Raw genomic sequence first — 16,442 nt, 5'->3', positions numbered from 1 at the left:
GTGCACCCTTGTATGTCTTTTCACACCTCTCCTTTACAATGAAATTTCGTCTTCCTTATAAAGACATTTGAGAATTTAGGTTTAGGTATGGATCTACGATCCATATTCAATCTTCATTTTCCGCTTATTGTTTGCACTTCTTCTATTGGTTGCATGCCTTCATCATTTTTCTTATTGGCTGCATTTAGATTGCATAGGAAAAATAAAAGATTCGATCACATCATTAAATCCTTCGAGATTTACTTTATGTCAGCTGCAAAAACTGTTTGCATCATAGTTTGTGCAATTACAAACTCATGCTGATGTACTGAGTTACTCCGCTCCTGAAGTATTGCTGATACTCGGCACTTGTTGTTTCCTGGATAGCTCGGCACTTAAACAAAACTGTATCACTCGGCACCTGTTTAACACTCGGCACCTTATGTTGCTCGGCACCTGATCTTCACTCGGTATCTGATCTTCACTCGATATCTAATCTTTACTCGATATCTGATCTTTACTCGGTATCTGATCTTTTACTCGGTATCTGATCTTCACTCGGCATCTGAAAACTACTCGGCACATGAAGATTACTCGACATGCATGGTGTACTCGGTTCCAATGTGGAATGTGATTAAGTGTGTTGGCACTCAAGTGTCAAAAACCATTATAAGGTTAACACCTTTCTCAAAAATATATTCAGAACTTAAAAATAGGCAGATGAATAACGAAACAACAAAAGAAACCAGTAGATTCTCCAATAGGTATTAACCCATTCTTTCTCAAATTAATGTTCAAGATTCAAGCATATGAAAATGTGTTACAAACCACAGTATAAAACTAGTAAACTCTCATAAAATTTCCTAAAGCATGTTATTGCATTATACAGCAACAATACAATAACCAAAATTTAAAATCCAATCTTAAACATAGTTTTACAGTCTGATTGGAACACTAAGAGAAAAAACTGTAAGCGCATATGAGACGCCTAAAGTGACGTCTCCACAGACAATGGGTTTTTGTCCACTGTCTACTAGCACAAGGGGCTACGTCCTCACACTGGGTGAAAGCTAAAGCTTTCTGAATAACTCTTGCAAGAAAGAAACTGAAATCTGAATTATAAATCGAGCATATCAAAATGAATGAGTCTCTTCTCCTTTTATCCTCACAGTTGTGACTCTTCGACTCCCTTCCTGACTTTTCATCTTATCTCTCCTTGTCATCTTTAGCCCACTTTATAATATTAAATTGACCTTTCATAATTTGAGTCCATTTTCTTTTTAGATGCCCCATATACTACGAGAATAGAGAGAGATTTTATTGTTTGTTTAGAGATTGCAGATCCCTCTCGAACTTTTTTAGGTACACAAATCAGCGTTGCATTGCACTCTATCTCTGTGAGTCCTTACAGCTTCGTAACCATACTATACAACTATCATTTCCTAGCAGTCAAATCCAGGCACAACTTATTACGACCTTCTCGCCCTTAGCTCCGGCTCAAGGTGTGAAGCAACCATACAGTTTCCCTAACACGGGCCATTCTAGATCTGTGAGACCCCGCATGGGATCTCTTCACCAGCGATACTTCTCTCGTAGCACTCAGCTTCATCACATGGCCTCTGGTAGCCGCACAGATTAGTCGTTGTTGGACTTTTTCCCTGTGAGGACAGATACCTAATCTTTTCCGTGAAGTTTCTCGCTTTCTTCTTCTTTTGTTGTACTTGTTCTTTTTTGGACACCATCTAGTGCTCCGTTTGTTTGCTTTCTTCTTGGTGTAAGTTTCCAGTCCTATAGAACCATGTTGTGGCCTTTTGCTGGACATTACTAAAATTATCTTATCTTATCTATCTTATCTCCAAGTCAATTTTAATATTATATGAATATGTCTTTAACTTTTATAATGTCCCAAAAAAGGGGACATTACAGATTGCTTGAAGAAGCCTCTTCAAAATTCAATTTTACATAAGGGGGGAACAACCCAATGTCTCAAGTGAACCTCTCTTCTTGCATCTAGAAGGGCAAGGCATAACCTTATTAGTTTTTAATTGCGCACCTCTTAAACAGTTAACATTTATATTAAAAATTGTAACATCGCTTATTAAGCTAGATATCATTTTTTACTTGCTAAGAATGTCACATACTACATTAAATAAAAGAGAATAAAATCTCCAACTTATTTCATCTTTGAAAAACTTGTTCAATCATGAGAGTTTTAGACATCATATAACAAAAAAGAATAAATGGTCAATGCAGCATATTGTACAATGGGTTTTAACAATAGGAGGCCTCAAGCTAAGTTGCTGATTTGTGTGCATGTGTGGGTACAAGAACCAAAACCAGTACATCATTTTGACAAAAAAAATTCCTTAAATCTTTCTGTGGGTGGGTGAGTGGGTGTGGGTGTATGCATGTGGGTGTGTTCATCAAAAGCATTAAGTTTGGTTCACTTTCACTTAAATCACAGTGAGTTGCAATGCCACTTCCAGTAGCTGTGTATTGTACAAGCTACCTCATCTAAAGATGTTCTTTGGCAAGTTGTACAATAATGTCGTCTAAGCCAACAAACTCTTGAGGTAGATCCCAATTCCTTGTCATCAACTTATTTTGATGAAGTTTTTTAAGAGTAAAATTAAGTATGCAGGGATTTTTCTGTCTGCGAAAAAAGTTTTTTCTAAAAATAACATTTTTTACCGAGGCAGTCCTTGGGTCCTCGTTTGGCCCAAGTTTGCCAAGGTCCATCTTGGGCACTGTAGGTTTCCCAGGGGTCATTCAAGGAAGGACTCACTAGGCTTCTCAAGAGTCATTTAAGGAAGGGCCCACTGGGAACCCCAGGTTCCCAAGGACGTTAGGAGAACCCCAACGAGAAATTGATAAAGGACCAGAATCCTACCCACACAGGTATGGACACGGTTATGGTGGAGATCTAGAAGACCCCAGTAACATAGGTCTCAAGTAATAAAAATTGATTTCCAAAAGACTTGCAAGCTGAAGGGCATCCATTTACATGATCTTAAAACCATCAATCAATGGGATATTTTTACATATAAATAACAAAATCATTGATACAGTGACTAATACATGAGCATATAGTTTTTGGTAGGCAAAAACAACTCTGTTAAGCCTTAGATGATGCCATAAAGACATACACGTAGGATCACAATTCATTTGCACTCAATTATCCTTTGCTACTGATAACAAAACCAAGAGGGCAGATAAATAATTGACAAGAAAATTTTGCTCATCTACAAATAATTGGTATCCATACTATTAAACATAATTTTGGAACTTATGCTGGCCAAAAAGTTAGTAGAATGCCAAAAAAAAATTGATAGCAGAATTTCCGCTTGATCTGTTTCGACAGTATTGCAAGAAGCAAAGAGAATGGATTGCCTTCAGCCTCCTAAGATACAGTTAAGGACTTCACCAAACCCAAAAAGGAATGTGAAAGATGATATGGATTATCTGCATTGAGCTCACAGAAATTCAGCAATTTACTAACAGATACACCAAAACCACCCATCTCCTTTGAAGAATCACAAGTAGCTTACCTGACTCTTGGCGGTCTATACAATTCACTGCCAAAAGATGGTGATAAATAAAGAGAACATAACATAACCGATGATTTTTAATTTAGTCAATTTTTTGTAACCAGAGGTAATAGTCAATTATTTGACCTTATAATCTTAGCCATCTGTAACATGTTGAGAGTTTTGAAACAAGTACACAAATTAAAATATACAATAAGGCTAATAAGTTTCCAGATGTCATAAAACTGGTTGCAACGGTTCCTTACAAAAAACTGTAGAGAACATGTTTGCTACACCCAAAACTCCAATTCTTTGTAAACAGTATATACATTCCACTGATTTTGGCATCAAGTTTTCTTCATTTTAACCAAGGTCCCTGATTTTGATTTGGAGTTTGCTGTCTCTTTGAAAGCTGCTGGACAAAAATTACTCACAAGGCATTCTCCACAATGAGGCCGAAGAGGTGTGCAAATGGTTTGCCCAAATCCAACCTGCATCACAAATAGGAAAAATAACCTCCACTCACAGTATCAATAACCAACATCTTTGATGCCGGCACAACATTCAGACAAGTCAAAACAACAGTAGACATGGACATAATAAAGGACACTACTCTTTTATAAGATTGTCCCCACATTGATCAATAGCTAACATATCGTGCATTCAAGTTTCTCTAAAGCTTACTTTTAGTCTCCCTTCTTATTTTTCTAGTTCAATAGATCTATCGTTTTAAAAATACTGGACAAAAAAGCTAATTGATAATACCTAATAAGCAGATCACATATAAAGCTATCAATGTGCTCTGGTTCTGTATTACACAGGACTTTCTTCAACAACTATCATCTATCATGGGTTATACTATAGCACAATACAATTAAGTATTTCAGAATTTAGCAACCCATCCAAAAGTCGGCTCTCTCACAAAGCAAATCATGCAACATATTATTTTGATGTTTCATTTTGTTTTCATTCATTGTTGAATATACATATTGTTCTGATGTTTTGTTTTGTCTTTTGTAGCAATCTACACCTGTTTAAGACAAAAAAATTTGCACCGTCTTTCAATTTTAGTTAACATGCATTATATCAAAGTCAAACAGTTGACATGTCTGATAGTGTCAAGTTTCAGATTTTTTCTCCAAGTTTAACTGAATGGAGAAATTTTGAAAAGGAATTTGCAGATTTCCAACTGGAAAGCTAAGAAGTTTATATTTTTCAGATTGCAAATGGATTATTTCAGTTCCCAGTTTAAAATATTGCTTTGATCAGAGGATTTTGCTTAGAGACACAATTCACATCAAAAGAGAGAAACATTTCTGTAATAGTCAAATAAAATCTGCAATACAACTCGATTGCTCACTAATAAACAGAAACTAGAGAGTTCCAAAGAGATATCTCTGACCTTCAGGTTGAGCTATAGAATTCTGATGGTTGCTGTTTGTGCTAGTAGATGTTCCAATTTCTGATGCATATTTCTTTTATTGTAGAAAGTTCAATACAAAAAAAGGTACATATTGATGCATATGACAGGAAAGAGTGCTCCCTGTATTGCTAGGCATGCATCACGTTAAGTTCAAACTAAAGGAAGCAGAGTTCGCACCATAATGAAAATGCACAGAAATCAGCACCAAAGATCTCACAAAACAATCAGCAACCCCAATCCCTAATCTGATTCCAATTTGTATGATCATGACTTGCAGCTATACTGTGTTTTCCATGCAAACCGGCAAGATGATCAACACAGAAAATGAATAAGCCTCATGCCATGAAAGAATTTCCTTGATACCTCCAGCTAGACGTGCTACACTCTGCTAATTTACCCGTGCCAAGAAGAGGGCAACAAAACATGCTAAGTCTGAAAGACTTCTCCACGCCAAAGCTAAGAAGACACACAAATCTGACTTAGTCTCTCCTCTCCTAAGCGACAATGTTTAATTTCCTCGACTTGCACAATGACTTTCATTTCTCCTCAAAGTTTCTTGCATCGATCTCACAAGAGAATAGAAACTACACAGCAACTACTACTTTTCACAAGGGAGGACTAGCAATAGCACTTCAGAAGAGTCAGCCTAGCAAGCAAGCACCTCCTGATTTAGTGTTCCCTCTTTTCTAATGCCAAGTCCAAGCTTTGTTTTATTCTGAATTTTGTCTTCATGTGCCACCTCAAACTCAATTATTGCCAAGATTTAAATTGATACCCTTAAAAGTTTCATAAAAAATCACATCTCAACGAGAGAATCGATCTAAGACTTAGTTAATGCCTAGACATCTGATAATTTGTCTTAAGCACCTTACATGAATTCCTGGAGCTACACCCTCCAATGTAATATTATATTTGTCAAGGGTGACAAATTATCTGCCCAATGTCCCCCTGTCCCCAATTGGCGGAGGAACACTGTTTTATCTCATTTTTGTTGCATCTAGGTTTGTAGAAACTCGACAATGACATTTCCTAAGCACTCTAAATTGCTTTAGAATCTAATGTACAAGATTTAACACTATATTTTCCAGGATGGAGGTTGACCCATATCTTGTCATACTAAGCAAGAGGCACAACCACTATGGACTCTTAGGACTAGACACTCTACCTCTCTCCTAGTTTTTACCATAGGTGGGCAGACGAATATGTGAACTATTTTGGTATTGTATTTGCTTCTGGTGTTACAGAGACAATTTTCTATTTTAATTTTGCTTCAGACTATCAGACTACCAACCATCAGCAATCTACATGAGGATGCCATTTTGTACCCAATTTGCATTTAAATATATATAGACTCAGCTTGTTTCTTTTGTTTACTCATTTACTGACACGTTCGATGGATCTCATTGGATTTCACAAAAACAATGCCTAATTATTTATTTATTTTAAAATTAAGTTGCCAAGTTTTTTGCAAAGAAGTTGTTAATCATTCAGTTTTTGCCAAAAAAAATTCGGGCCTTGGCGAGAAGTTGCCAACTAGGATTATTTCAACTATGGCCACAGCACCAACCAAGGTGGATCATCTTCTTCCAAAGGGGCTTCCATCCTCCAAAAGGATGGAAATTTTTAATAAAAAATCCTCTAACCCGAAAGGTTTTGCTGAATAAATATCATAATCTTCAATATATCTGAAAATGAGCTCTCCGTGCCTTTTTCTAAAATTTGCTCAAAGCACAAAGTTGCACTTTTAAATTTCACTTCAAATAAACCTTGTATTTACCTGTAACCAATATTAAATTACATTGTAAATCACCTTATAAAGTCACTTTATTAAATTAAATTAAATATTTAATTTAGCATTAATGTTTAACTATCATTTAAAATGATATCACTAAACACCTTTAGTCACCAAGAAGTCATTAAATTGAGAAATCATCAACCAACCATAAATAGCAACTCTACCAACTTCCAAGATTGTTTGCATCATTAAATTGAGAAATGATTGATGTTGGTGAATCAAGGTGAAACACACTCTCATACATGTCCATTTTTGGTTCAGGAGTTCAGAAAGAAGCCCAACCTGCTGACATTGAATAATGTCAGGTAGTCAGGGCAGACTTAAAACCTTTGAACCATTCTTATTTAGTTCGAGAGTTTAAAAAGAAGCTAGACTTTCCGATAATGTATGATGTCGAGTAGTTGGCAGAAAACTAAAACCTCTGAACAATGTTTATTTGGTTCAAGAATTGGGAAGAGAGCCTGACTTGCTGACAACGTATGGTGTAGTGTAGTTGGGGAAAACCCCTAACTTACATACCTACTAACATTTGGTTCCAAACTTTACTAAATGAGCCAACAACCCCACTAGACATAATTTTGATTTGTTTTTCAATAAGCTTGTTCCTAATGTATAGTAGAAAGGGTGGTGCTTGATAGAGGCCCTATCAAGGAGAAGAAAGATTTGCTGGAGGGAAATGTTTTTTTCTTGAAATGAGGAGGACCATGGCCAGCAATAGGTAAGATTAAAACTTTGTGTGATGAGAAGCGGGGAAACATGAAAGGTTTCAAAACTTTAGAAAATGGCTTTTGCATGACAACGGTGGAAATGCCTCAAGACAAAGATTGGAATCTGAATAGTGGGCCATATTTTCTAGAAGGGTTTGGGTTTTATATGAAAAACTAGGTCCCAAACTTTGATCCTACAAAGGAAATAATAAAGGAATTCTCTCTATGGGTGGGGTTGAGAAATTTGCCTCAATAATATTGGTAGGAACACTGTTATAAAGCTATTGGAAATAAGCTAGCACATTTATTAAGGCTGTAGAAATGGTGGATAGAGAAACTCTTCAAATGTTCCCAAGAATATCCATAAAGTGGAATGATTGCCACCCAATTCCTGAAATGGTTGAGATCTTCAATGAAGGGGTAGTCTAGACACAGCCAGTGTCTTTGGAAGGTCTGATGGTGTGTGAGTTTTGTTTGTGTGAGGAACACGATTCAAAAAGTTGTAAGCAAGAAGGCCATCATAAAGGTAAAGAAGAGGAAAGGTTACTCTATAAGGTGATAGAGATGGCCCGAATAAGGGAAGAGGAGAAAGATGTGGCTGCAAACTTCTTAAAAAGGGATAATGCAAAGGTGGAAAATGCAATGATGTTAAAAACTAAAGCAAATAACTGTTGAGAAAATGGGAAAGGGTTATATGAGTATATGGAAGTGGCACAGGAGAAGGACCTTGGGGATGTTAATGGTAGCATCTCCCAACAGGCACTACAATAAGAAAAGGCTAGGAGTGAGGCTCAGCAAGGGAGGGTTATACATGAAAGTGATGGAATGGGGTAAGAGCAATAGCAAGGGCTAGTGTTGGATGTCGGTGCTGTTAGCAGGTCTCTAGTAGGGGGAGAACAGAGTGGGTGTAAGGACCAAGAAGAACCTCAAATACCCCAAGGAGATGGGGTAAGGGAGGTAGAGATGTCTGGAAGGACGGAGGGAACACATAAGGGCTAGGAGGAAGATGAAGGGTATAAGACAGTTTCGGAGGGGGAAGAAGAAAGAGGGATGGGAGAGATTTTTAAAGACACTGAAATCTCTCCAATTCGAAACTTGAAAGGAGGCTCAGGGGAGTCAAGCTCGGAGGAAAGCTCAAATGAGGAAGATTTAGATAAGGAGGCTGAAGGGGGAGAAGATTTTTTTTTGGTGTAGAGGAAACTATGGCCCTCAAAGAAAAAAGAACCATTGAAAAGAGAAAAAGTAAAAAGCATAAATCCCAAATTGGGGAGAGCCAAAAAAGGGGGAGAAGAACACTAAATGCATTGATCCAAATTGTAGAAAGTACAAGGGGCCAGAGTAAATTGAAAATGGGAAGGGGGAAGAACCCCTCTTGGAAAGAATGAAGATTCTTTCATTGAATGTCAGGGGATGTAATGCCCCTAACAAAATGTGCTTGATCAGGAGAGGTCTTGATCAAGCAAAACAGCATGTGGTCCTAGTGCAAGAAACAAAGATGAAGGTTGAAGGTGTGGAAGGTGTGAAGAGGAAGTTTGGAAGATAATATAGTGAGTGGGTTGCAACAGAGGGAGCCTCAGGAGGGATTTGTGTCTTATGGAATCTGGATACAATGGCTGGAACTGTAATGTAGATGGGAAAGAATTGGCAATGGATTAAGGTAACCTCAAAACAATTAGGATATGAATTTAATGTTCTTAATGTATATGGCCCAATTCAAAGTAGAGAGAAAAGAGAATTATGGAAAACTTTAATAAATGTTTTAGAAATCCTACAAGATGGAATTACTATTTTGGGGCAGGGATTTCAATGCTATCCTCTACCCGAAAGAAAAAACTGGAGGAAAGGAGTGGAAAACGACCAAACAAGAAGACTTTTCAACCTTTGTAATTGAAAATGGTCTCATTAATATTCCCTTTAAATCGGGGGATTTCACCTAGAATAATAGGAGGCTAGGGTTTGTTAATATTGCTGAAAAACTTGACAGGTTCCTTTTAGGGTGGGACTGGACGAGGGTGAATTGGATGGCTGAAGCTGAAATTTTACCTATCTATGGTTTGGACCACTTTCCTACAAGCCTGAGAATTCAAGAAGAATGTGCTACTAAATGTTGCCCTTTCAAATTTGAGACAATGTGGCTAAGGGCAGATGGGTTTAAGGAGATGGTTGAATAATGGTGGAAAGAGGCCCCTGAATGGGAAGGTAATAAGACTTTCAAAATTTTCAAGAAGCTACAGCATATAAAGGGTAAGCTGAAGGTCTGAAACAGAGAGTCTTTCCAAAATATTTTTAAGAGAAAAGGTGAATTGGAAGAATCTCTTAAAACTTTGAATGAAGGAATAATTCAACAAGGGATGAATGAGGAGGTTTTCCAAGAAGAAAAGAGGTTGAAAAAGGAATATGATGAAATCCTTCTGAGAGAAGTGTTCTGGAGACAGAAATCTAGAGAAACTCAAAGTTTTTCCATAACTCAGTTAAAATCAAAAGAGCTCATAATAAGATCTTCTCTATCAACAGTGTGGAAGGGGTAGTGCTAAGTGATTCAAAATTGATTAAGAAAGAAGCAGTAGACTTTTTCATAGGAAGAGGGAGGGCGGAGGATGAGGGGGAGGCTTTAGTAGAGGAGGTTTTGGAGTGCATTCCAGTTTGTGTAACACATAGGCAGAATTTAATGTTAAGTGCTGCAGTCTCAAGACAGGAGGTTAAAAAGGCTTTATGGGGTTTAGGGAAAGACAAGAGCCCAGGGCCGGATGGCTTTACAGGAAGCTTTTTCAGATTACAATGGGATTGCATAGAGGAGGAAATTTGGAGGATGGTTGAAGAGTCCAGAAGAGGGAGGTTTGTTCTAAAAGATATAAATAATACTTTTATTGCTTTAGTTCCAAAAAAAGAAGAGTGCAGAACATTTGAAGATCTCAGACCTATTTCTTTGTGCAATATCCTGTACAAAATCATTTCAAAGGTGATTGCCAATAGTCTAAAGTTGGTTCTCAATGATGTCATCTTAGAGGAAAAAAGTGGATTTTCTCCAGGGAGATCTATTTTTGGAGTGAGAATCGCTCATGAAATGGTCCATTCAATAAGAACAAACAAACTCAGCAAAATGATGGTGAAACTGGATAAAAGACAAGCCTATGATGAGGTAAATAGAGAATTTTTGTTCAAAGTTCTAAAATAATTTAGTTTCAATGAGGAATGGATAAAGTGGGTGAAGGGATGCCTAAGCTCTGTCAGATTCTCTATTTTGGTAAATGGAAGCCTCCAAGGCTTCTTTGAATTAGAAAAAGGTATTAGGCAAGGGGACCCTTTGTCCCCTTTCCTCTTCATAATTCTGGCAAAAGTTTTAGGAGACCAATCAGAGAAAAAAGAGTGAGAGGTTTATGGAAAGGGGTTAAAGTGGCTAGGGGTGTGAACCCAATCTCACATCTGCAGTTTGTGGATGACACTTTTTTAATTGGAGAAGATTCAAAGAAGGAAGCAAGACTGATGAGAAAGACTTTAGAAATCTATGGGAAACTTTTAGGACAAAAGATTAATTGGGCAAAGTCTAAATTTTTTTTCTTTAACACTCACTTTAATAAAAGAATAGCAATTGGTAGAGTTCTGAATATTAAGCAGGGACGTTTGCCAATCAGGTATTTCGGGATCCCTTTATTTCAAGGGAGAAATAGAAGTGAAGTGTGGAAGGGTCTGGCTGAAAAATGCTTTAGGAAAATGGAAGGATGGAAGAGTAAATTGTTGTCTTCTGTAGGAAGAATTTTGATGCTAAAATCGGTAGTCTTAGCAGTGCCTATTTTCTCAATGATGTGCTTAAAAATCTTGAAGAAGGTGATTAATATAGTGGAAAAGAAGATGAGGAATTCTTTTGGAGTGGTGCGGGAGAGGATAAAAAATGGCCACTACTTAAGTGGGAGAAAATTTACAGACCAAAAAAGTTTGGAGTTGGAATTAGAGATTGGAACACTATGAACATTGCCCTAGGTGCTAAGTTGGTTTGGCAGATGTCAAATAATGGAGATCACATGTGGATGAAGATCCTAAAGGCCAAATATTTAGACTCAAATGAGAACATAAGGATTTTAACAATTCAAAACCCAATCAGAGGTTCATCAATTTGGAACTTTATTTTATCATACAGGCATGTCATAACAGACCATATTTCATGGTCATAGGGGATGGTAACCATGCAAAGTTTTGGGAGGACTCTTGAAATGGTAATAAATCTTTAGGTGTAGAGGTAGTGGACAGTGAGCTGAAACAGAAACTCTATAATTTATGGGGAAAGAATGTCAAAAATTGTATAGTAGAAAAAGAGGGAATCCTTGGTAAAGGGTGGGAGTGGAAAGATTGGAGAGTTGATAGTCTCTTTGAAGGACAACAACAATCTTTGAGGGAGATTTTCACTAGAAGAAAAGTGTGCATCCTTAATCAAGAAGATAGGATAAGTTGGTGTGAGGCAGCATCTAGTAAGTTTTCAGTTAAACTTGGTTATGAAATAATTGATAATAAAGAGGAAGTGTGTTTTGAAGCTGGGGATTTATGCTGGAATCAAGAAACTCCCAAAAGCGGGAACTTTCTCATGGCTAGCAATACAAGGTAGAATCCTAACAGAGGATAGAAGAAGGAAATTTGGCTACCAGGGTCCTACAAGATGCATTGTGTGGAAAAGTGTTACATTCCAAATTTTTTACCTAATTTTAAACTTACTCTTAACCGTTGATTTTAACAGATTTTTCTTTCATGATCATGTGAAGTAGGTAGTTATTTATACCCATTGTATTAACTGTTTATGAAGATGGTCATTAACTATTATTTTCTATCTAATGTTTAGCAATTGCATAATTTTGGAATTTTGGTTAATAATTTAAAAGTCTTTCAAATGTTTATATGAAAATTATTATGGAATTGTTATTATGGTGGAAGTGTTTCATGGGTGATTGCAGGAGAAGATGACAGAGGGGGGGGGGGGGGGGGGAGCATTGCTAAACGGGATCATCGGAATGGTATGCTTGCTTAGTCCAATCAATAGGATTGACAGGTATGACCTTAAACTTCTTTGGTAGGGACCTAACGACTTGTACACAAGATACATCTGTGAGACCCACATGAGCTATTAAATAAATAATCTAAGAAATATAAAATAATCTAATTAAAATATAAAATGTACCTCAAAGGATTTTTAAATGATCTTTCACCATATTATGATATAATATATATGTATATACATACATATAGATAAAAAAATGAAATGGCACCATTATACTATAATAATATAATAAAATGATGTCAGCACATTAATATATTTAGATGAATGTATGTAAATATAAATTATAACAATAATCGAATTATAATTTTCCAACTTTTTCTTCCATCCGTTTTATTTTTCCTCTCTTTTTTATTGTAACCGATTAAACACTCGGCAAAATAAATTGACAAATAATCTTTTAAGTTGCAAAAGCCAAGAAATCATGACCATTCTTTTTATTTGAAGCCATGTGTAGAAGGCAGATACTACATAATTCAACACCCGACTTCCTGTATGCTACATCTTACGTCTTTCCAGTATTTCCTTCTGCCCCTCATCACACTCGATTTCATATTCTTCTTGTGACGATTCCCTGCAATAGACTTAGTAGATACCTACAATACCATTTAAAAGCTTTGTTCAAAGCAGCCCATTTTGTACTCCCTGCCATATAAGTATTTCTTGCTAAGGATAAAAGTTCATATACATTGTGGTGACGTCTTCAAGCAACTAGAGGGAAACTGATTTCAAATCGATTTGCAAGTTTTTAGACAACTCCGAATTTTTATCAGGTCATGTGTTAATCATTTCAAATTGTGATATTCCAATGTTTTAACTCAATTTCCATAGCAGCCGGTTAGGCTCAGAAACTTCCTTCCTATCCAAGATTACGTTATAAGCTTTGCTGAATAATCCATGTCATTGTTAATGATTTTCTTCTTAACTTTCATAGCTTCAAAAATCATCATAGAAAAAGTCGAATAGTATCTCTCAAGAAAGAGCTTTCTAAGTGCGATAAAACTTGGATGAATTATACTAGTCTCAAGAACATTTTTTTTTAAGTCACAGTTCATGATAAGATATACAAATCAATGAATCCTTTTAGAAACTATGCCAAGAGTAGATTGCTCAAAATTTTCCAAACACCTGGGATTCACTGGCTGTGTAGCCATGCTTGGTGAAGAGGTGGAATGAATCTACAAGAAAGCAGAAGAGAAATCAGACATGATTAAATAAATTAAATTAAACATAATTGCTCATGCTCATCTCTATAATGTAACATGTTGTCGAGTGGTGGTGATCGGGTCGATGAACCCATCTAAAATCCTTGGCCAAGGTAGTTTAAAGGCATGTTTTTCCATCAAATGATCACTTGATGTCAGTGGTGTCAATTATGTAGACATGTTCGTTTCATAACTATGTAGACATTCTAAACACCAGGATGCTCAGGTGGTTGGACTAAGAACATCCCAAACCCGATCCCGAAGTAGAGAGGGCCTTTCTAATTCAATAGATTGTGTGGGGATAAGTATGGTCCGAGGCTGGGAGGTTAAGCCTATGTTAATGCTCCTCCTCTCACCAAAGCCGAGGCTTGCACAACCAGCTAAAGACCCTCTGAATGATACTTGCATGTTTCTTTTCTTCTTCTCTTGATAAGCATTTACTTACTTGTATGTAGAAAGGATAGTTAATCGATAATATAGTTATTTTCAGTTGATCGTTAATCTAGTTATTTCAGTTGATCATAAATACAATTATTTTTAGTTGATCGTTAATATAGTTCTTTCAGTTGATCGTAAATACAGTTATGTTTAGTTAATTGTTAATCTAGTTATTTTGGATGATCATGGATACAGTTATCTTCAATTAATCGTTAAACTAGTTATTTTCAGATGATCATTGATATGGTTATGGTTATTTCAGTTAATTGTTAAAATAGTTAATGTCATATAAAAAGGATTTCAGTTATCTATCAATGAATGTTGGAAAATCTTTATTTAACTGTCTTTGTTTTCGATATGAAAAACCGTTTGTTGCAAAAAGAGGAGGAAAGTGTTGATCATTTGCTGTTGAATTGTGACTTTGCAGCTAAATGTTGGAGTCATATTCAGGGAAAATTAGGATGGTTTGGACCATGGAGCCCTTCTCTTAAGGCTTTCTTTACCTCGTGGCCAAGAATGAAGAGGAGAAACATGTTTGAATGTGTTTGGCGGGTGAGCCCCTCAATTGTCATTTGGGAAGTGTGAAAGGAGAGAAATAGGAGGATCTTTTAGCAAGTGACAGCAACAATTGATCAGCTAATGAAAAGGATCGATCATTTAATAGAAGAAGTTGTTAGTGTTGCAGTGGTTAAGAAAAATATGTCAAAATGTGTGTTTATGACTTATGACAGAGTTGTTCAGAAAAGGTGGCCTGGAATAAAAATTAGGGTAGCAGGAACGAAGCGAAGTATTCTTCTAAGGCAAATAAGAGGGATTGTGCAAAGTGGGAAGCTCCAGTAGAAGGTTTGGATCAAAGTTAATTTTGATGGGGCATCGAAGGGAAACTCTGGAAAATCATGTGCAGGATGCATTATCAAGGATAATTTAGGGGAGACATTGGCTTTTGGAGCATGAAGATTACCTGACAGAACAAAAAATGAAGCAGAGTTTCAAGCTGCATTTTTGGCAACAAAATGTGCAAAAAAGGTAGGAGGTAAAGTGATTTTAGAGGGTGACTCGATGGTTGTAGTGCAAGCCATAAGAAACAACTCGATTTCAGCATGGTACTTAGAAAATTTGTTGGTGTGTGTAAATGAAGAGTTAAATGCTCTGGGATTTTCAAATTTGTCATGTCTACAAAGAAGCTAATAGAGAAGCGGACACCCTTTCAAAATGGGCAGCAAGTTTTGTGGAGGAAGGTATGTCAAGTTTCGAATAGTGTAGACGTTGGGATCAATTAGGTGAAAACGAATAATTCTTTTATAAGTTATTGTTTTTTGAAGGTGTGCGAACACAAGGAGATTGACATCTTAAAGGACTGTCAGCAAAAGCAAAAAGAACAAATTTGGGAGATCTGTATAAATGAACTCATAATGACAGGATGCGCAAATAGAAAAAAGCATGATTAATTTGAGTGTTGACGAGAAGATTTACAAGAAAGGAAACCACTGATAAGTTTTAAATAGAGTTAAAAAGGTCTTTTTCAACATTCTAAATAGTAAATCAAAATAGTGTTGAAAGTGATAGAAAAGACAGGAAGGATGGAAGCTACCCCTGCTTTTAAAACAAATAGGCAGCAGAAAGCTCTATTTGGCCCAGTTCAGAATATGAGGTTGAAATTGTTGCTGAAGTGTCCAATGCAAGGATTTGTAGATGTGGTGAAGGAAATGATGGGGGATTTGTTTCAAAACTCTTCCCACCATTGGAAATCAATGTCGACATAGCGGCGATGGTGATGGCTCAGGACCTAGAGTTGGCTTTTCTTGTGGAGGAGGTCGAGTCAGTAATGAAGATGCTTTTCTCGGTGGACTTGATTGTAGGGATTGATTCCCCACTGGAATGGGCATGGCCAGGACAAACTTTTGACTATAGTGAATGCTTTGAGAATATAGAGGAGAGCTGAAAACGTGGGAAATTTGGGTTTGTTTGGTGGCGAACAGGGGTTGACAAAGACACCTATAAAGCCAAGATTAAAGTGGCATGGACCAAGTTGGTAGAGGAAATCAGCAAATTTAATGAAAGGAAGGGAAGGAAGGTGTTGGGTCTCCTTATTGCCCATCCGAAGCAGTGGAGAAATGCAGGGAATAGGAATAGATGAAGGGTGGTGCGCGACAAATTCCCAGTAAGGGTCGAGGATTGAAGGGAAGTGGTGGCAGTTAGAGGTGATGAAATTTTGTTCAATTTTGTTTTTGGTTTTCACAAGCCCATAAACAATGACAAGGAAATCTATAAAGGGCAAGCGATAAACAAGAATTCCTGCAACATAGTTTTGGGAATGTTCTTTTTTG

At 36.8% G+C, this 16,442-nt stretch overlaps 1 protein-coding gene across 4 annotated transcripts in view; it reads right to left on the bottom strand.

Annotated features, from left to right (window-relative positions):
- Positions 1-3,586: 3,586 nt before the first annotated feature.
- Positions 3,587-16,442, bottom strand: part of LOC149562339 (endonuclease III homolog 1, chloroplastic-like) — a 178,499-nt gene continuing 165,643 nt past the window's right edge. For all 4 annotated transcript variants that reach the window (XR_016363918.1, XR_016363919.1, XM_089825863.1 and 1 more), the window contains exon 13: positions 3,587-3,997. Coding sequence is in view for 2 of the 4 variants with exons in the window: in XM_089825863.1 (XP_089681989.1) it covers positions 3,854-3,997 (144 nt within the window). In the remaining 2 variants the exon portion in view is untranslated. The remainder of the gene's footprint in view (positions 3,998-16,442) is intronic.

This window comes from Cupressus sempervirens, chromosome 4 (genome assembly GCF_028749045.1).
Source record: "Cupressus sempervirens isolate cs-2001-9-10 chromosome 4, ASM2874904v1, whole genome shotgun sequence".
Taxonomy (NCBI): Eukaryota; Viridiplantae; Streptophyta; class Pinopsida; order Cupressales; family Cupressaceae; genus Cupressus; species Cupressus sempervirens.
This window is presented reverse-complemented; position numbering and strand designations above follow the sequence as displayed.